Source organism: Chiloscyllium plagiosum, unplaced genomic scaffold (assembly GCF_037043375.1).
Source record: "Chiloscyllium plagiosum isolate Xiang-an unplaced genomic scaffold, Cpla_swu_hap1 HiC_scaffold_17, whole genome shotgun sequence".
Lineage (NCBI taxonomy): Eukaryota > Metazoa > Chordata > Chondrichthyes > Orectolobiformes > Hemiscylliidae > Chiloscyllium > Chiloscyllium plagiosum.
This window is the reverse complement of record NW_028270155.1, coordinates 16,864,180-16,886,355: the sequence shown is the minus strand read 5'-3', so window position 1 is coordinate 16,886,355 and position 22,176 is coordinate 16,864,180. Positions and strand designations below refer to the sequence as shown.

At 39.1% G+C, this 22,176-nt stretch overlaps 1 protein-coding gene across 2 annotated transcripts; it reads right to left on the bottom strand.

The window, feature by feature from the left end:
- Nucleotides 1–885: 885 nt before the first annotated feature.
- Nucleotides 886–22,031, bottom strand: LOC122558226 (dynein light chain roadblock-type 2). Of its 2 annotated transcripts, XM_087995717.1 has the most exons (5): nucleotides 21,890–21,951; nucleotides 14,547–14,580; nucleotides 14,170–14,245; nucleotides 7,244–7,411; nucleotides 886–1,115 (listed from the first exon to the last, which is right to left on the bottom strand). In XM_087995717.1, exons 1-5 carry the CDS (start codon nucleotides 21,904–21,906, stop codon nucleotides 1,072–1,074), a joined length of 339 nt encoding a protein of 112 aa, XP_087851843.1. In that variant the 5' UTR covers nucleotides 21,907–21,951; the 3' UTR covers nucleotides 886–1,071. The 2 variants fall into 2 exon arrangements, with proteins under 2 accessions (XP_087851843.1, XP_043562508.1); XM_043706573.2 differs by lacking the exons at nucleotides 14,547–14,580; nucleotides 21,890–21,951 and adding an exon at nucleotides 21,955–22,031.
- Nucleotides 22,032–22,176: the final 145 nt, after the last annotated feature.

Genomic DNA, 22,176 nt, shown 5'->3' with positions numbered 1-22,176 from the left:
AGCAACAGATTTAAGGTAATCGGTCAAGTGACATGCATTCATACATACAGACCCGTTCCCTGCAAACTAACGAAATATATTTAGGCCCAACTGCTTTTTAAAATTATCCAGAAACTTGGGGAGACTACAGTTTCTCATTTCCCTCTCCAGTCAAACGTCTCAGATAATCAGAGTTGACTTGCCAAGTAATCTGCTTCCTTTTCTCCTATAGTATAAATGGTTACCACTTGAATTTTACATTGTTGTTTTTGCCCTGACTAGTGCATAAATAGCTTTGATATTATCTCTTTTTCAGTGATATAAAAGTAATGAGCTTGTGTTAGGAGTGACAACAAAATGTTTCTAAGTGCAACAATGATGTAGTTTAGGTTGCAAAGACATTGTAAAAATTAGGAAACTTGCGTAGGTTGTGAACACAGGGCCAGGAAAAAACAAGTAAGGGTCCAATGGCTAAATGCTATGCAAAGATGAGATTGATTTGAGAGCAGCAGTTGTAACTCAGCAATTTTTTTCTTTGTTCACTCGTGGGTAATGAGCATATCTGGCTGGCCAGCAACTTTTTTTTTTAATTGCCTGTCCCTAATTGCCCTTGACAAGGTGATGAGCTGTCTTCTTGAACAGCTACAATCCACATGCAGTACATTCACCCACAATGCTCTTAGGGAGGGAATTCCAAGATTTTGACAAATGGCAATAACATTTCCAAGTCAGGACGGTTAGTGGCTTAAATAACTGTCAAAAATATCCTAAACCTTTACAAATTCAAACCTGAGAATCACAGGAAGATGGTTGCACCTCACTGCTAAGAGGGCCAGATCTGTGGTCATGGGTTATGATAAGCCATGTTTATTATGTAAAAGCAGAAAGTAAGGTTGATAAACTATATGAGATGTAACAGAGGTATTTATTTTGAAAGTGTTTTAGAAAATAAAATAAAAATGCATTAAGAATAATTTTGAATCATAACCATGACTGGTCCCTCATACTGTAATAGATTAATTTATTTAACGCTTTTCTGGTAGTCTTTAGCTGAATATTTCTCTCGATGTCTTTTAGATATGTGCACTGAATTCATTCACTTGGATTCTGGATGACAATTAAAAGGTATTCTTTATCTGTAAGGGAAATGAAAAGAACGAGTCAATTCAGAATTAAAGTCTTCTTGCAACTATACAAGTTATAATCTCAATATTTTCTACATGCTTGAGTATCAAGTTTGAACATTGAAAAGAAAGAAAAATTAAACTCCAACATCTCATCTGATTACATGTCACAGCAAATCAGAATTTTTCTTTCAGTTTGAAAAATGTATTTTGAGAACCATTCTATTTGTAGTTGCAAAACTGTAGAGATCTTCATGAAATTTATCATTTGCCACATTTACTATTGATTTGAAGCATAGAATTTTGCTTAACCAACTGTAGGTTACATTGCTTCACTATTATGAATGTCATTGGGTAATAAGAACACTGAGTCCATCCGTATCTGCATCCAGTCTGTGACATGCTGTCATAGAGCAAAAACAAATTAAATGCACAATTCTGCATGTTAAACTCAAACACTATTTCGTCAGTCAGGTAGCAGGAAAAAGATTTCAAATTGTAAATTAATTCAGAATGTCAGATGACTGTTAAAAGGTGCTCCCTGTAGTCTGATTCTACGCACAGCTTAAAAATGTGTTGCTGGAAAAGCGCAGGTCAGGCAGCATCAAAGGAACAGGAGAATCGACGTTTCGGGCATAAGCCCTTCTTCAGGAATGAGGAGGGTGTGCCAAACAGGCTAAGATAAAAGGTAGGGAAGAGGGACTTGGGGGAGGGGCATTGGGAATGCGATAGGTGGAAGGAGGTTAAGATGAGGGTGATAGGCCGGAGAGGGGGTGGGGGGGGGTGGGGGGGGGGGGGGGGGGGGGAAGAGGTTGGGAAGAAGATTGCAGGTCAAGAAGGCGGTGCTGAGTCTGAGGGTTGGGACTGAGAAAAGGTGGGGGGAGGGAAGGAGGGATTCTACGCAAACCCCATTTAGCCTTGCAGTCCATCCCCTACATCCATATTTACCTTTCTATAATGTAAAGAACTTATTTTTTTTAATAATAAGAAGAGAGAAACCTTGCATGGAATTACAGAAGATATGTGACAGAGTGTTACTTTATAAGTTATGACACTCCAAGTAATTTAAATTTGAACCATTCCGGAGTAATTTCACAGCAGATTTACTTGTGATAACAAAAACATTCACACCCACAGTTAAAACTGATCGTAAATCCAGATGCAAACTCCTGTTACCCTGTTGAATAAGTACTCTTATACAATTACTAGTGCTTTAATAAATAATGATGGATTATGTCGAGAGTTCTTTCACAAATTATTTAAGAAATTGACTACAATCGGAATGAAATGCATGAGTTGTCCTTTTAATTTAAAATGGCCAAATTTTGCAATTGGTGGCAAATGCTGCCAATGATGTCAAAGAAAACTGCCCAGTAAACTCTAGTTAAAAATTACACAACACCAGGTTATAGTCCAACAGGTTTAATTGGAAGCACACTAGCTTTTGGAGCGACGCTCCTTCATCAGGTGGCAGTGGAGGGCTCAATCGTAACACACAGAATTTATAGCAAAAATTTACAATGCGATGTGACTGAAATTATACATTGAAAAATTGATTGTCTGTTTAATCAAAAACTTTTTTTTAAAAAAAGTTGCGTTCTCAGGTTAGCTAACCTGAGAAGGCAACTTTTTTAAAAACGGTTTTGTGATTTACACATGAAAGAAGTGAAACTGTCATGGTATTCTAACAGATGAAAGGCTTAACAGGCAATCAATTTTTCAATGTATAATTTCAGTTACATCACACTGTAAATGTTTGCTATAAATTCTGTGTTAGGATTGAGCCCTCCACTACCACCTGATGAAGGAACGACTCTCTGAAAGCTAGGGGTGCGCCTCCAATTAAACCTGTTGGACTATAACCTGGTGTTGTGTGATTTTTAACTTTGTACACCCCAGTCCAACAGCGGCATCTCCAAATCAGTAAACTCTAGTTATCCTTGTGATAGAAGGAGAAAAACAAGTGTGTGTGTGAATTCTTTAACATCAAGCTGAACAGCCTTCCTTAAAGTTCTTGTAAGTGTCAGACCAATGTAGCCATATATCCTGAAGACAGACAGGAAAATAAGACATGCCCACAAATTCAGGATTCTTGAGAGGTATGCATTGTTTAAAGAAAAAAATTAAATCATTTATTGAATAAAGATGAAAGTAACAAAAATTGTTTTCAAAAGGTATCCAAAGGAAATAATTATTTTATAAAGCTAATCATTCAAATGAAAGAAAAATAAAAGCATACGAGGTATCAAAACTTTGGTTATGCTGGAGATGGAGACTTGGTATTGGAGTTTCTGAAGAACAAGAAGCCTAGGACATCATGAAAAGTTATTTTGGTAGAAGAGAGTAGCTCAGCACCTGACTGCTTGTAGTTTGTTGCATGATGCATTTAGCAATATAAGAAAACGAAGATTGAACCTGATCTGGTAAGATTTGTACAATTATTTGAAACGTTAGATTTACAGTTTTAATTTTTAAAATCACTGCTACAATGAATAGTGAAGAGCATTGTTTACGAGTGGGGTAGTCAGAATTCAAACTAAAGTAAACTGGTTGTAAAATTCAATCGCCTTTGTGGACAGGTCTTGTTAACAACTCAAAGACCTTTCATAGATTAGAGGTGTGAAATTACAATTAGTGAATCATGCCCTGTCTCCAAGGCACCTTAGTAGTCTCTGTCAAACCAACAAATAAGCACAAACTAATATTGATTTTCCATGTCTGTGTAGAGTAAAATGCCATTTAGTTTATGAGAGTTGTCCATGAGTGGTTGCGGTGTTATCTCACCATAGGAGGTTAGCTAGCTTCAAAGAAATTCCACGACAGTTCCTAATTGTCTTTTGATAGCCTGCTGTCAAAGCAGACATTGGAAGGAGAAGAGGTACTTATGGTCAGCTGCAAGTTTAAAAAAAGTATGAATAGGTAAAAATGATGAGGATGCACAAACAGCATGGAAGCTCCTGTTAAATGCCGCTTGAACACCCTTCCCTAATATAAATTTCTTCCTTTCTTCAGTGGACTGCTGGCTTTGGATACATACACTGCTGATGGAGACGTCAACAGGTGCAGTAGTTGAAACAGAACATGAAGAGGGTGTAAAGACCAAGAGAACCGTGGACATTGTAAATCAGAAACAAATACAGAAATTGCTGGAAGAGGTCAGCAGGTCTGGCAGCATCTGTGAGAAGAAACCAGAGTTAACATATTGAGTTGAGTGACCCAAAACGTTAACTCTGATGTCTCTCCACAGATGCTGCCAGACCTGCTGAGCTTTTCCCGAACAGGATATTTTGTTCAAAGTGCAGAGCAAGGTAACATGATCGGTGAGCCAGAGGAGGAAGAAAGGTGTCTAACTGGAGAAAGAAGACAAGGCACACTCAGATAAAGAGAAGAGGAAAATACATCATTACTTCTCTACCCACAGGGTTCCTAATATAAGATTGGACAGATGGTGAGTGAAAATGCTTCACTGTGAAAAATCACAGTTCATCACCTCACCTTTTCCTGCACCCGTTGGCTCTGTGCGAGACACGTATCATTGTCTTTATCTAGCAGTCACCACAGAGGCTGTGGAAGGAAATGTGGTGGATAGGTCTGAACTGATGGGTACTGAGGAATTTCAAACAGCTGCAGTACCTCTAGAAGTTGATTTCAGCACTAACAATGACTCTATTTTTCTGGTGCTTCATTACTGGTCATACTAGGTGCCATCAGCCAGAGATTCAGCACTGAATTTAGAATCCATGGCCAAACATCACAAAGGGGCATCATATTTAATAAAACAAATTTCCTGGTTGCGTATGTAACAGATGTATTATTGGGTGCCTTCAATACGAAATGGGTTCCCCAAAACTCTGGGGAAGTTGGCAATTCCAAGAAATTTGATAAGTGTCTTCCTTTACTGTGAAGATCTCAAATTTGACAAACTCACCTCCTTGGAACATGACATTGCTGATCTGGTGAATGTAGTCTTCTGTTGGGTTTGGGTGTTACCATTGTCTGACAAAATGACCGTTGTGCATGAAATGCTGCCACTGACAAGATTGAACAGGACATAGATCATGGCTAAATGTCTTCTAACACTTCATCAGCCAATTCACTCTATACTAAAACATAGTCTGCTCAAACACAATTGTTCATTTCAAACTACAGCCTCTTTCTCTACACTCACTGGAGTGGATAAAGGTTCCATCTGGTGAAGTTATGGATGGGTTTCCAATGACTAATTATTGTTGTTTACCTCTGGACTCCATTATCTATATCGCATACCATTATGGGGCCAACAGTGCAAAAGACATTTCTGTTTTCTTTCACAGGCTCTCTCTTTAAGCAATGCCAGCTCATGAAAAAAAATGGAACAAGTCACAGGTGTGAACAAAATATGAAAAAAAATTAAAAATTGAAAAATGTGAAAAGATTGATAAAATGTGATACCTGGATTTTTACTTTATTGTGCATACTTATTTCATATGAAATAAAGACTGTAGAAATTCAAGAAGGTAATATCTTCTCAAGAAGATGCACACTAATATTAGCCTGGCCAGTGACACCCACATCCACTGAATGAATAAAAAGTATCTTATCTGTATTAAATATTGCCACTTCAAACAAGCTCTAAGACTGTCAATTTTAATTCCTAAGTGGCTAATCAGCTCAAGTTCACACCACTACATCAATTTGAGTTTACTCCATCACTGAAGGTTCTCTCCTTAGAGAAGCATAGAATCACTGATGACAACTTGTGTATTTCACTGTTTAACTCCATGTGAGGAGACACCAGATTTCACCAACAGTTTGCTCAGCACAATTAAGTTAAAGGTACAGCATACTATTATAGCATGCTATTCTTCCCAATGCACATTTGCATCAATTTGCCAGAAAAACTGAAATTTCTTAGTTTCTTAAATAGCAGATTTTTAAAACGTCTCAATGCTGATAATTTGATAAATGGCCACTTATCCACAGCACACTGACTAGAAAATTGTAAAGCACAATTTACTTCATTAGTAATCAAGGCCCAATAATCTCTGAGTGCAGTGCTGAAGTAATGAGTTAGTCTGATCTTCTTGGCTTAAATGAATATTCTGAAGTTAGTCACATAGCACACATTATACTTACAGAAAAATTGTTATAAGTATTAGACTTAATGAGGAACATTATAATAGGCAATCAACTTTAATAGTTCACCCTAAGAAGCATCTTGCCTTTTAGCAAGAAAATATATCAAGGTCCAAATAATTACAGCCCAAAATAAAACACATTATTGCACAGTGTGATGTAATATATTTATGGAAATGTATAAAATATATTCTGCTTTGGTGAGGATTTTTAAATTCCTTATTTTAAAATAATTTTGTCTCTTATAAAAGCAAAATACTGCAGATGGTGATGATCGGAATTAAAAATAGTAGGAGCTGGAGAAACTCAACAGATCTGACAGAATCTGTGGAGACAGAAATACAGTTAACATTTGCATTGAATGACCTGAAAAGGAGCATTTGGACTTGAAATATTAACAATATTTCTGTCTCCACAGATGCTGCTAGACCTATTGAGTTTTAATTTTGCCCCTTTCTTACTGTTGGTCTGTCCGGAGAACGTATCATTTCAGCTGAAACTGCTCCCATATATCCATGCCAATATTGCTTCATAAAACCATCAAGGAATTGCATGAATAAGCTATTTCCTCTACTCACTCCAGACATTTCAAATGGTGGTCCAACACTGCCCCTTTTTTTTTTAAGAAGTTGATATGTTTGGGGTGTGTCATAGAGAATCAAGTGATTCCCAAATTGATTTCTCACTGCTGATTTGAAAATATTTTTATATCACCTGACACTGATTCATGGAATCAAAATGTTACCCTGACTAATTCACTAACTCTTTTGAATCAAGTTGAGTCAATGAGGAAAGCTCTTTGCCTCCAGCTAGAAAATACATTTTTTTAAAATAAGATATATAGAGGGGGGGTGGGGGGGGAAGAAGCAAGATGGAGTCCTAGAGAGAAGTAGGAACGAAATTTCTGTCCAGACTTCACCTAAAACTGTTCCCTTTGGCAATTTTACCCAAAGATACAGTGCTCTTAATGTGGATCTCCACTCAAGGAAATAACCAATTTCACTCTGACAATCAAACAGCTTTACCTGGAGCAACCATTATCTCATGTTTTTTTGATCGGACCCGTAAGAAAGTCAAATCATTCTGTGGATCAATATCTCGGACAGTGCTTCTGGCTTTCATGGCAAGTTGATGGAACAGGCCTGCATATTGCACTGTGGTGGAGTTATCCAGGGTTGTCCTTATTGGAATTCCTACAAATGAAAACATACAAAAAACAATTATATAGCTTTCTAAATTGATTTCATATTTCACTCGAATCAAAAACAAAGACTTTTTTCTGGTGTTAAATGGAATAGCATCAGCATCAGGAAAATAGAGTTAAGCGTTAATGTGGAATATGCAATCAAAAAAGAGGCCTGTAAGCAATTAATGATCTAACAATTTGCATATCCAGATCCCTCCTGAAGTTGTCAATCCTACACAGTTCGGTTTCCTTGACCAGTCAATTTCATTTATGGATCACTGTGAATCTCAACAATTTGTTGATTTTCCCATAACACAATTGTAATGGAAAGCAACATTGATTCCAGTTCTTTTCATATGTGGGCAAAAATGCTGCTGCATCTTTTACAGCATTTCTTCCACCACACCAATGACAACAAACTGAAGCCATGGGCAAAGCCTTTGTCACAATAATAAGAAAACAAGCCTTGTAATATGTAGGGAGGCACAGTAATGCTGTGATTTCTGGACTAATGATCCAATGATTTAAGGGTATTAGTTCAAATTCTATCAAAGTAACTGCAGAATTTAAATTCAGTCAAATCAATTGAAGTGAAAGTTAGCACTAATGGTGGTGACCAGGAAACTATTGGACTGTCACAAATACCTGTAGCTCACACATGCTCTTCACAGAAGGACATCTGCCATCCTTCCTGGTCTAGCTTACAAAAGACTCCTGACCCACGGTGATGTGATTGTTTCCTAACAGTCTTCTGAAAAGGTCGATGGAACTGTATGACAAGTGTGATTATAAAAAAGAAGTGGCTCAAAAATTGGCTGACCATATGCCTTTCAAGCGTATTTAATGTCTCATGAAGTCACACTCCAACAGGTTATTGTCCAACAGGTTTATTTGAAATCACAAGTTTTCAGAGAGCTGCTCCTTTGCCAGGTGAAGCACTTGATGGAGGAGCAGCACCCCAAAAGCTGATGACTTCAAACAAACTTGTTGGCATATAACCTGGTGTCGTGTGACTTCTGATTCTGTCCACCCCAGTGCAACACCAGCACCCTTACATCAAGCGTATTTAAGAATGGGCAATAAATGTTGGTCTTGTCTGTTATGGCCACATCCTTTGAATTAATTTTAGAAACACTTAAGCAAACACAATGGAGGAGGTGATATGAGCTCATACAATGATCATACATTGCTTATTGAACAGTTGTACAAGGCACTTCAACAAGGAACAAAAAAAAGTAAATAATCCATATGCTTTACTCGAACCATTTTCAGTTGCTGATGACAGACAATTGTTAAAATTTCTCTCAGCGAGTTTTAAAGAACACAAACAATAAAAGTCGAGCAGAAAATAGTTTGAAATGAATAAGAGATGAGATTAGATTACTTACAGTGTGGAAACAGGCCCTTCGGCCCAACAAGTCCACACCGATCCGCTGAAGGGCAACCCACCCATTCCCCTACATTTACCCCTTTTACCTAACACTACGGGCAAATTAGCATGGCCAATTCACCTGACCTGCACATCTTTGGACTGTGGGAGGAAACCGGAGAACCCGGAGGAAACCCACGCAGACATGGGGAGAATGTGCAAACTCCACACAGTCAGTCGCCTGAGTCGGGAATTGAACCCGGGTCTCTGGCGCTGTGAGGCAGCAATGCTAACCACTGTGCCACCGTGCCGCCCTTGAAAGGCAAATGGAAAGGCTCCTTCACAGCACTTTCCCAAGTCAGCAGGCACACATATGGGTTCCTTTCCAAAACTCTCACCATCCTGACTTGGAACCATATTGCATTCCTTCGCTGTGGCTGAATTAAAATCTTGGAACCCCTTTCCTAAATAGCTCTGTTGGTATACCTATACCACATGAACTACAATGGTTCAAGAATGTAGCTCCCCATCACCATCTTAAGTTCAACATGAGATTGGCAATAAATGCTAGCCTTTAAAGTGACACCCTGACCCCATTAAAAAAAATCAAAAGCTAATGTTAAACCACAACTGTTAGTTCAATTTCTTTTCACTCCGAGAAGCAAGGTGGCCAAATGTATGTTTGTAGAGCTTCCATCTTTACCTCATTAACTACTTTCCTGCTTCTGTTAGCTGGAGTGTTTTGGGATGACATGAAGGAACAAAATGCAGCTACTATTGCAAGGCCATTTACAGGCAAGTGTAGAAAAATGGCTCAATAAATTCTATAGTTTAATAAAATGCTGCCTTCATCATTCTACGTGCAATCTCTTAGGAAATACTATATTCAGAACAAGGACAATTTAATGTTAGAACCATCACTAAATTTGATTGCACTAATTCCCATTTATTCAGCAAATCACGGATACACATGGGAACTAGCTATTAAAGCACCAATTAATGTAGCATGTGATCACACTACACATTAAAATAAAGACCATTTAGAATATTATCCTAAATATTACAGGGCTTAAAATCATCCCAAACAGTAGATTACTATTAAAATCAAGTTCTAATTTTTAAAATTTCAGCATAAAACTGGCCATCTGCTGTATGTGAATAAAATATGTTCCTCCAGGTATCTGACTTACCCTAAAATTAAAAATTGAGAGCTCTCTACATGTGAGATTTTGAAGTTGCAAAAACAAAACACTTATCCTGTCCAAGAATTGAACCTTTCTCTCCACATAAATATGCATTTATATCCACACAAAGGACAATAACTCAATCTCATTATATTCACAGCCTGTGTTTCCACTTCTGACCAATTCTCTGATTTTCACTACCAACAATCCCTTACCCTCTGCTTTTTAGCTCCTTTTCAAGATACACTCTCTCCTCTGAGAGGGCAACTATGAATGTGGGAAGCATAACTTATCCAAAAGGTCCTCAAGTGCTGGTAGACTTTCATTCCATTATTCCTGATTCATGAAAACAGGATGATATACACAGAGACATCCACAATAGGGTTCTTTGTTTGAGCAAAAGTGGTTATATAAATGTGCAGGTTAGGTGGGTGGCACGGTGTTTAGCACTGCTGTCTCACAGCGCCAGAGACCCGGGTTCAATTCCCTCCTCAGGCAACTGTCTGTGTGGAGTTTGCACATGCCCCCCGTGTCTGCATGGGTTTCCTCCGGGTGCTCCAGTTTCCTCCCACAGTCCAATGTGCAGGTTAGGTGAATTGGCCATGCTAAATTGCCCGTAGTGTTAGGTGAAGGGGTAAATGTAGGGGAATGGGTCTGGGTGGGTTGCTCTTCGGAGGTCGGTGTGGACTTGCTGGACCGAAGGGCCTGTTTCCACACTGTAACTAATCTAAGTAAATCTAAGTAAATCACCTTGCATTGTATAAGTGTAATTATTCGGAGTTTTGATTTCTAACTCATCTTATTTTCTTCAATCATAATCTGTTGTGCTCACTATAGACTACACTGTAATGCAATTGGTATGCCGTAGTTTTGCTACTCATCTTGAGCTGATATGAAAAAGTCAGATAGCACAAGCGTGATGGGGACAGAAAGCACAATGGGTAGAGAAAGCGGGAGAATACAGCCACTAATGTCATCACGATGTAGATGCATCAAAGAAATTAAGGTTAAAGATTGCTAAATCCAGTCTTACTGAGAGTTCAACTTAATATCTTGTTTCTGATGAGTCACTGGACTCAATGTTAATCTTGCTTTCTCCCCACATACGTGCCAGACAGTGCTGAGCTTCTCCAACAATTTTTGTTTTTGCTATTAATATCTGGACCCTGTACAATGTTCCAAAAACTGCTGATTACTGTAGGATTAAGAGGCTAATTAGATTCCCTCACACTGTCTCAGCCAATCAGTTACCTTGGGCATGCACACAGCATAGAGCTGTCTGTTGATACTCTATCTATAAGGATCAAATATATGCGCTGAACCACCCTCTCACTGCAGCAATGATACACACACGTTTCTGTGCTGTACATCTCTATGACTCTAAGTACATGCAGTGTACATGTTCACGTTCACATGGTTGGAAAGAGTAACGAACTAAGTGCAACTGATGCAGCTAAGGCAGAAATATTTAATAATCTTCGCTCAAGAACAAAATGTCAAGGCAGAGTGAAAACGAAAAGAAAACACTCAATAAAGGTAAATAAAGACTTTCAGCTCCCTCTTATGTGCAGATTGTGGATTTGCAAATTAAATGAAGAAAAAAAAGCATTAGGATTACTGGCTGTCATGCTCCAATGATTATACTTCTTTGAGCCTAACTTAACCTGTTTCATCACTTCTACTCACTCCGAAAACATTTAGGCTCACAACTTGATACTAAGAAACACACATAAACCACTTATTATTCCATTAGCAAGTGCTTGCCATTTTTTGTTTAAGAATTTAATTGTTCCTTTTCAGATTTACAAACATCTGAATTAGGAACACAAGGCCATTTGGCCCTTCAATCCTGATCCATCATTCGATAGGATCGTGTTAAATCTGATTAAGGCTTCAACTCCATTTTCCTGATTTCCTTTCGACTCCCATGTCAGTTAAGAATCTATCAAACACTCAAATGATCATACTCCTGTTGCTTTCTGGGGAAATGATTTCCAAAGACTTATCACTCAAGGATCACTTATCGTCTTAAATGGATGCCCCTTATTTTTAAATGGTAATCTCTAGTTCTAGTTTCTCCCTGAAGAGAAAACACCCCCTTAACATTGTTTCTGTCAACCTCAGTATCTCACCTGTTTCAAGTAAACCACTGAAAGCTTCTGCCCTGTTCAATCATTTCGCATGGGAGAATCAGTCCACTAGTTCCTCATCTTGGAAATCTAAAGAAGCCAACCTTTTCTGAACTGCTTCTATTGCAATGGCGTCCCTTTTTTTAAAAAAATGGAGACCAAAACTAAACACAGTATACCACATGTGATCTTACCCTGTAAAACTAGCAAGACCTTCCTACTTTTATACTGCTTTCTCTTTGCAATAAACAACATTCCATTTGCTTTCCTAATCACCCTTGCGGTACCTACATACTAAGGTTGCTTGTATTAGGGCACCAAAGTCTCTCTGCATTATAGGTTCTGCAGTCTGTCTTCATTTAATATAAGGCTGATTTTCTATTCTTCTTGTCCAAGTGGACAAATTTCTATTTTCCATGTTATGCTCCATCGGATATTTTAGCCACATACATGTATCTCTTTGTAGATCCCTTCTGACCTCTTCACAATGTAATTTCCTACCTATCTTTTTGTCATTAGCAAATTTAGCAGCCAGATTTTTGGTTTCTTTGTCCAAGTTATTGCGATAAATTGTAGTATAATTCCTGTCACATATCATTTGTTAAATCTTGCCAACCCCAAATTTGCCCATTTATGCCGACTTACTCCTTCCTGTTAGCTGACATATCCATGCTAACGTGTCGGACACTATACCATGAGTTCTTATTTGGTGCAGTAATCTTTGACATGGTACCTTGTCAAATGCTTTATGGAAATCCAAGTATACATTTCCACAGGTTGCCTTTTCTCCACGTTACTTGTTACTTCCTAAAATTCCAATAAATTAGTCAAATACAATTTCGCTTTTATTGACTCCGCCTGATTTCACAAGATTTTCAGTGTCCTGCTATAATCTCCCTAACATTTTACTGTTAATATATTTCAATTTTTGCTTTCCTCTGCTTTTTCCATCACTTCTATATTCCAAACAAGTGATGTTTAGCCACATAGATGTAGAGAAATCTCAAATTTAGTTGAAGCCACTGCTGCCCTATATGGAGACAAGAGGTTGTACCTTGTGGAGATGTGTTAGACCATTTCTACATAGTGTCGTTCAAATGTAAGCACCAACTAAAAGGTAGAAAAATTGCGGTGAAAGGGAATGGGTGGGAAAGGAACTAGTTGCAATGCCTTATATTATTTAACTATTAATTGGTTCAACTTGAAGCTTTGTTATAAAATCTCAGTAGTTTATTACTGGAGCATTGTAGTAATTCCAAAATATCCCAACAGCTCAACAATAACAAATAGGAAGACTTTTCCTTTGACCAGAATAATTAAGGTTGGCAGGCATTCCAAGTTGCACAGGTTTATTACAGCAAGAGCTCTGTTTGCTTCATCTTCAAGAGACACGAGAAGAGGGTGAGGAATGTGGAACAGAGATCAGCCAAAGTCATAGTGAACAGCAGAGCAGACTGATGGGGTTATAGGCTCTACTCCTATTTCTTATGTTCTTATCAGACACTAGGCCGAAATAATTCCATATTAATGTTCAACAGTGTTGCTAACATTACAATCAGTGAAAATGGGATAACATACTGCTGCTTCACCTTGAAACTGGATTTGAATCCAAATGATATAATGAAAGCTAAAGGAACTTAATTCAAGTTTGAACACACTGCACAGAAAGAGGTCACAAATACAGCTGTTATATAAAACTGCACCTGAATGCCAACAGCTTTTTGTGAAGAACTCCATAATGCACCTCGTCCATATCTGTCCACTCTTTCCCTTCCAGCTGCATCGCTCCCACACAAAATGAATCCCATCTGCAAGTTAACATTTATCAAATCTCCTCTGAACTATTTCTGCTGTAAGTAAAATAGGTCCAACTTCTCCACACAGTCATATAACCAAAGTCCTTTATTTCTGGTACCATATAAATAAATTCCTTCAGGAAAGTGAATATGAGCTCCCCATGGATAAAAATTCTAATTACATAAAAAAAAACAGGTCTGCATATCTTAAGAATCATAGAGTCATTGTTTTCAGACTAGATAACCTAGTAATTTAGAAAGACTTTAAGACACAAAGAGCAACATACCTTCTGAGTTCACAACTATAGTTCCAATCACACCTTTGTGAGATTGAATCCTCTTCAGAGTTTCCTCTACCTCACTCTGTAATTAAGGAAAGATGATTAATGCAAGATAGAGAAATAAAACAAAAAAAAACTGTGGATGGTGGAAATCTGTAACAAAAACAAATTGCTGGAAAAACTCAACTAGTCTGGCAGCATCGGTGGAGAGAAAACAGTTTATACTTCAGGTCGAGGAACCCTTCTATTCTGAAGAATGGTCACTGGCTTGAAATGGTAACTCTGTTTTCTTTGCACAGAAGTTGCTAGACCACCTGAGTTTCTGCAGCAATTTCTGTCGTTGTTACAAACTAGACAGCATTTGATAGAATATAAAAACTCACATCACAATTCTTCTGAAGTATTCTGATGTGTTGACTGGTAGAATAATGAAAAAAAGCATATGAGAAAATAGGAATCTTTTGGAGGGACACACGTTCTAATTAACAGCCCATGGAAATTGGTGTCACAAAATTGAATTCCAGGTCATCGATAACTCCAAAAAACTATGGATCTCAAAACAGTTCGACATATATTCTCATTTACAGTATATGGTCTAAACTTAACTTCCTGTGCCACGAATACTGCTTGATAGTCTTGGAATTTATTTAAACAATTTTCTCAAATATGATCAAATTTTATTTTACTTGGAACACTGACTCCATTCACCCACTGGCACTGCTTTGACTGAAAACAGCAGTGACAAGGCATTTACAGGCTACACTAAGCTAACAGCTAGTTAGGTACATCATAAAACCTTTTTGAAATTTAGTCATGGGATGTCAGCATTGCCGTCGAGGTCATCATTTATTGTCCAAACTGCACTTAAGTCAACTACATTGCTGTGGGTGTGGAGTGACATGTTGGCCAAACCAGATAAGGATACCAGACCTCTTTTCCTAAAGTATATTAATGAACCAGATGTGTTTTTCCGACAATCAACAATGGTTTCATGGTCATTAGACCCTTAATTCCAGATATTAGATTAGATTACATTACAGTGTGGAAACAGGCCCTTCGGCCCAACAAGTCCACACCGCCCCGCCGAAGCGCAACCCACCCATACCCCTACATTTACTCCTTACCTAACACTACGGGCAATTTAGCATGGCCAATTCACCTGACCTGCACATCTTTGGACTGTGGGAGGAAACCGGAGCACCCGGAGGAAACCCACGCAGACACGGGGAGAACGTGCAAACTCCACACAGTCAGTCGCCTGAGGCAGGAATTGAACCCGGGTCTCAGGCGCTGTGAGGCAGCAGTGCTAACCACTGTGCCACCGTGCCGCCCACAAATTCAATATTTATTGAATTTAAATTCCACCATCTGCCATGATAGGATTCAAACATGGGACTCCAGAACAACGGTGGAAAAGGTTGCAGGGAATAAAATATATTCACTATTTGCAAGAATTTCTGACAATAAAAGTAAAGGATTGGTCCCAAAGTCTGTAAAGTTGTACACTTCTTACTCGTTAATAGAATATGAGAGTCATTTATGTCTGTCCCCAATTGCTTGGGCAATAAATGATGACCTAGACAGCAATGCTGATATCCCATGACTAAATCCTTATCATCAGTGATGATCAGGAAAGACAGTATATTTTCACATTCCCATTTCTGACCTCAAGAAGAAGGAAAGGTCGTTGCTGAAGGAACTGACCATGGTTTGGCCGAGACTATTGCTCTGTGAAACTCCTTGGGCTGATATAATTAACCTGCATTAACCACAACCATCTTCCTTTGTGCTAGGTTTGACATAAGCACTTTCTATTAAAGTTCACCCACTCTATCTGATTCCAGTGATTTCAAATTTACTACAATTTTTTGATGCCACACAAGGTCACGTGACCTTGATATCAAGGGCAGTCAGTCTTGCCTTAGCTCTCAAACCTCTATCTTCAACTCAGAACTAAGGGCACCTTAACCTCTGTTATTTTGCTGCATTGTTCAGACAATGAGCTTTCCTTTGAGTGCATGCAGAAGCAAGTATCGTTGTTTCTTGCACTCCCTCAAAGACATATGAAAGAATGAACCTCAGACTAAACATCCAGAAAGTAAAGGCCTTCTACCAGCCTGTTCCCAACACACAGTAGTGTTCCCCGACTATCAAGATCAACAGCAGGCTACTAGACAATGAAGACTTAAACTTGAAGACAAACTCATGGTCTACATGTCATCCCATTCCCATTACCCCCTTCCCGTTCTGTTGAAGCAAAATGCTCAGAGAGACATTGTAGTTTTATCTCCTTCATCTTTATTCCGGGCCCTGGAGGGAGAAAGAATGATCATCCATGTGCACAGGGACCTGAGTTCATGGTCTTCTCTGGAATAGCAGTTTCTTAATGAATTACATAGTCATTTTACAGGGATGAGCATCCAGATAAGACAACATACGTATTGATTGGGTGGCCGTTACAATCAGTGAGCATCAATAGTAAAGATTAAGTCATCTGCTGTTACACAATGAATAATGAGTATTTTTCACCTTGTTAAACTGACCTTACAGACTGAATGCCTCTACATAATTGATGCTTTTTCACCTTGTTAACCCATTACCCTTGCCCCTAGTACCCCATTGTTAACTGTAAGTTGTTATCTGATCTGAGCCATGCTCAGCTGAACCGCTTGTTTCACAAAACTCAGAACTTGACTCTATCCCTGTCTGCTTACACCCTATACGTCATGAAATATAACCAGTGAAGCCTCTTTAAAAACCTACAAATGCAATGGCAGGACAGGTACTCCAATAGCAGTGTCCTCTTTCAGACCAACATCTCGCGTATCAAGGCACTGGTCATGGTCAATCAGATTAATGGGAGGGCCATGTCGCCCACAGGCCTGACACAAGACTCCCAGAACAAACTCTCTACTTCAAGCTTTGTTACAGCAAGTTGTTAACAGAAAGACTCAAACGATTTGCCCAAAGCCTCCCTGAAAAAAAGCAACATCCCCATCAACTCGATGGAATCTCTAGTCCAAGACCACACAAAACAGAGAAAAAGCATTTGCAAAGGTACTAATCACTTTTGAGCATCTCTGACAGGCCTCGATTGAGGTCAAGTGCAAACAGTGGAAGAACTGTGAAAAACCCAGACATTCTGTCCATCTGTCTTTTAAAATGCTGTCTGCCACACCTGTGGTATGTGTGTGGATCCAGCATTGGACTAGTCAGGCACCTCAGAATACAGAAGTTGATGAAGGTCAGCCTCAAGCTTAATGCCTAAAACGAATAATCTCAAATTCAGCTTTGTCATCCGTGTTTGGAACAAGGCTGTATTGATGTCCAGAGCTCAAACTGAGCAGCTCAATAATGAGTAAGTGGCAGTTGACAGAATTATTGGCAACACCATCCAATACTTTGTTGAGAAGGCAGTGTTGGCCTGATTTGATTTGTCCTTCTATTTATGGACACGGCATGACTGGGGAAAATCCCACTTTGTTTGGTACATAGGAGTACTGTAGATATATTGGAACAACTTGAGTCGGGATGCAGTTAGCTGTAGAGCACATAAGAACGAGGAGCAGAAGTTGGTAATTCAGATCCTTGATCCTGCTCTACCATTCAATATAATCATGGCTGATCTCATCTCAGCCTGAACTTCATTTTATGAAAGAACAAATATGAACTCTCCTAATAAAACAAACTCATTGCTAAAATTAATCTAATGAACTTTGTCTGAAGTGCCTCCAATACAGCTACATCCTTTCTCAAGTAAGGGGACTAAAATTGCACGTAATATCCCCGATGCTGTCTCACATGTGTCTCATACAGCTGTAGCAACACTTCCTTGCTTTTATTCCCTGGTATTCCTTTAGCAATAAATGCCAAAATTCTATTTGCCTTCCTTATTACCTGCTTACTGGTTTTCTGTGATTCATGCATGAGGACACCGAGATCCCTCTGCACTGAAGCACTCTGAAGTTTCTCTCCATTTAGATAGTAAATTGCCTTTTCTCTCCTCTAATGCAAATGGATAACCTCACTTATCCATGCAAAACTTCATCTGCCAAATTTTGGCCCATTCACCTAATCCATCCATATCCATTTGTAAATTTCTTATTTCTTTATTGAAACTTACTTTCATATCAATTTTAGTGTCACCTGCAAATTTGCCTATAATAGTTTCATTCTCTGCCACCAAACCACAAATATAGATCGCATTAATGTAGACTTTAGCATTACAGGCAGTATGCTGTCAGGGCCTTCGGCTTCCCTGGAGCTAGTGTGTTGAATCATTTCTTGATATCACATGGAGTGAACTGAATTGGCATGTGAGATGCTCAGCAACTCATGAGGAGGCCAAGATAGATAATCCATTCAGCCCCTCTGACTCAAGATGGTTTTCAAATCTTCATCCTTGCTCCTTTCATTTATATGTTGGACTCTGCCATTAGAGGATCAGTATATGATGAAGGGTCCTCCTCCTCCTCCTCCTCCTCCTCCAGGTGAAAATGCATCCAAAGATAATTGGGCTAAGGATACTATCCACAGAAATTCGATCACTGATGTCTTTTTGTTGAAATGAGTGACCTCCAACAACTATGCTCCCTGAGCAAAATATGAATCCAATTAATGGACAGTTTTCCTGAAATGCCCTTTGTCACAGTTTTAGCAAAGATCCTTAAGCACTCCAGGAACTGCAATCTTAATGTAAAGGGCAGTCACTCCCAATTCCCATGAGTTCAACATTTTTGGACCTGTACTGTAATGCAGTCAGGAACTGAGTGGGTCTGAAGTAACCCAAAGTGAGAAACAAGCAGGCTATTGTTGAGTAAGTAAGTGGTGCTTGATAGCACTGTTGATAATATGACTTTGCTGATGAAATAGAATGGAACGATGGGGTAGCAATTGACCAAATTTTCATGGATAATTTTTCACATGGCTGGTATTGTAGCTGTCCTGGAACAGCTTGGTCTAGTACTACTACCGGAATTTTGCCAGGTCCTGTGGCCTTTATAGTATCCAGTGTTTTCAGCTGTTTCCTTACATCACAGTGTGTAAAATTGTCTCAAGGCTAGCATTTGTGATGCTAAGGACTTCATGAGGAAGTCAAAACGTGTTCAAGTACATTTTTTTCATCTGTTGGTTTTTTTCACCATCTCTCACAGACCAAGTCCAGCAGATGTCCTTTAGGACATGACTATTAAGTTAAAGTGGTGCTACCGAGCCATACTTTGTGATGAATCTTGAACTCCCCATCCCTACCCTTCTGTACCCTTTCCACTCTCACTGTATTCAATTGGTGTGCAACATGGAGGAGTATTGATTCATTGACTGGCTGTGGGTGTAAGTATTGCTGGGGGGAATTAAGACAGCCAGTAGGTAGTAATCAGTATGGGGTTTCCTTACCCCTGTTTGGCCTGATGACCATGAATCCCATGATGTCTCACAGCAATGTTGAGAACTCCCTCCTCTCCATATACCACTATTCTGCAATCTCTGGTGGATCTGTCTTGTCAATGGCACAGAACAAACTCAAGGATATGAAGGAGGCAACTGGGATATCGTCACATTCACTGAACCATATTTTTAGATAGTATTAGGTTGTTGCTCAACTAGTCATTTCCCAATTTTAGCACAAGTTCCTGACATTAGTACGGGCTGTTGCTATTCTTTCCAGTGCCTTAGTTCATGCTGGGTGGTCCACTGACTTTCAGACCTTTTAGCTGGAATTTGGAACAGTTGGATGTAACTGAGCAGCTCTAAAACATTTCAGAGTGCAGTTAAGAGTCAATTACATTGTTGTGAATCTTGAGTCATGAGTCTCGAGTTACCAAGGCTCAACCCGCTTCGGCGGGTCGGTGTGGATTGTTGGGCCGAAGGGTCTGTTTCCACACTGTAGGTTATCTAATCTAATCTAATCTAATAAACTAGTTAAGGATGACATATCTTTCTTCCCTAATGATCATACGTGAACCATAGAGGGTTTTTATGACAATGATTTCATAGTCACCGTTACACAAACTTTTAGTTCCAAATTTAGTAGTTGAATTGCATAGTGGTAGTGTCACTGGACTTATCAAATGGTGCAAATTAATTTTCTAGGACCATTGAGGGTTCAAACCCCACCATGGCAGCTAGTAGATTTATTAATTGATAAGTTCTAAGTTGCTATAAAAACTGATCCGATTTATTAATACCTTTTAGATAGGGAAAATCAACCATCTCGTGACTCCAGGTCAACAGTAACATTGACTCATAAATGTCCTTTGAAATGGTCAAGCAAACCACTCAGTTGAAGGAACTGTAAAGTACAAATGAGCAACAAATGCAGAAATTGCCATCAATACTCACATGAAAGAATAAAGATAAAATTATTGAGATCACTAGATTGTTTACTTCACAATGATTAGAGATTGACCCATTGTACTCAATGTGCTCTGGAGTTGAGGGATGAGAGGTGCTTGAGACAGATTCTGAGCATGCTTGACAGGAAGATGTTGACAGAATGTCAAATCAAAAGAAACCAGTTCAAAAAAGCAACATACATCAGGATAAAGAGTTAATTAATCAAGAATGAGTTGGAATCTTTGGAATTTTCTATACCAGAGAGCTGTAAACATCAAAGGTACATAGGCAAGCAAACACAGATGCAGAGAATGATCAGCATTGAAGGAGCCTAGTCTTGCACCTCCAAATGCAATGTGATTTTAATTTTTTTTTCTTTCAGGTGAGTTACTTAGCATCTTGATGTCAGAACACTGTTGAGGAAAAATCATGTTTGTCAATATACAATGTAAGGCAGCATCCAAGGAACAGGAGAATCGACATTTCGGGCATTCCTGAAGAAGGGCTTATGCCCGAAACATCGATTCTCCTGTTCCTTGGATGCTGCCTGACCTGCTGCGCTTTTCCAGCAACACATTTTCAGCTCTGATCTCCTGCATCTGCAGTCCTCACTTTCTCCTCCAATATACAATGTAACTCTTAGTGTCAACACCTCAAATTGCTCCCATCAGCAGTGACCCTAACATTACTCACAACATATCTGGAAAGCTAAAATCCATGACCACACTGCCACGGGTTACTCTACAACTTAAAAACTGAACACCCTGCCAATAACTCTCAAGCCCACCACTACTATAATTTTAATGGTAATAAAATAAAATTGAATACAAGTTATTACAGTGTAGCATTTAAAATACAGGTAATCCTTTATTACCCGATCTGGACAGAGCATTTCCAGAGGCTCCCAGCTACTTTTCTTAAAAAAAGAAAGGGGTGGCAGAGGCTTTGCAATAATAAAATGTCAAAATTAAAATCAAAACAACCAGAGGCCCGAAAGACAAGCAGGGGACTGGAACAACACAGCATGCCAGGCAGCATCATGATGCTATGTTCCTCCAGCCTCCTGTTTGTCTCCTTTGGGTTCCAGCATCTGCAGTTTTTTTTTGTCTCTAAACAGGCCCGAGAGAAACTCTTTTTTTTAAAAGCAGAAGAACAAAACATCAGAAGAAGATGCTATCATTTAAATTAGACCGGAACTTCCCTTCAAAAGCATAAATTAGACGGAGCGAACAGAACAAATTGGGGTTGCAGGAACGGCAATAATAAAATAAAAGCAGTAATAAACCACACCCTGAGAGAATACCATCCCCTCCGCCTCCGGGCCCTGGACATTCAGTAAACAACCTATTTCAGTCCACCCTCCAAAATCCAACAGCCACTTCTTTAAACAAACCGAGAATAATCATTCATATCAGCTCGGTTCTGTTTTGCCCCGTTTTATTGTGTATTTGCTTTTACCATCGTCTCTGTCTGAGGGTCCCAGCCACCGACAAACGCAAGTCAGCAACAACCGGTTGCTAGGCGGAACCGGAAATGCGTCATGACCCGGATATACTTCCCAGGGGTGGGAGTCAAGGCAACGGTGAGGAAAAGGTTCAATGAACTCAACAAGGGGAGAGAGGGAAGAGAGTGACCGCTTCATAAAATTCGACCTGGACTTGCAGAGGTTTATAAAAGTAC

Coding starts and splice junctions, on each gene's coding strand:
- LOC122558226 (XM_087995717.1), bottom strand. Junction 14,246..14,546: donor TACTTCAGAAGAATTGTGAT/GTGAGTTTTTAT, acceptor CCTTAATTACAG/AGTGAGGTAGAGGAAACTCT. Junction 1,116..7,243: donor TGAGATAATGGTTGCTCCAG/GTAAAGCTGTTT, acceptor TTTCCCTTACAG/ATAAAGAATACCTTTTAATT.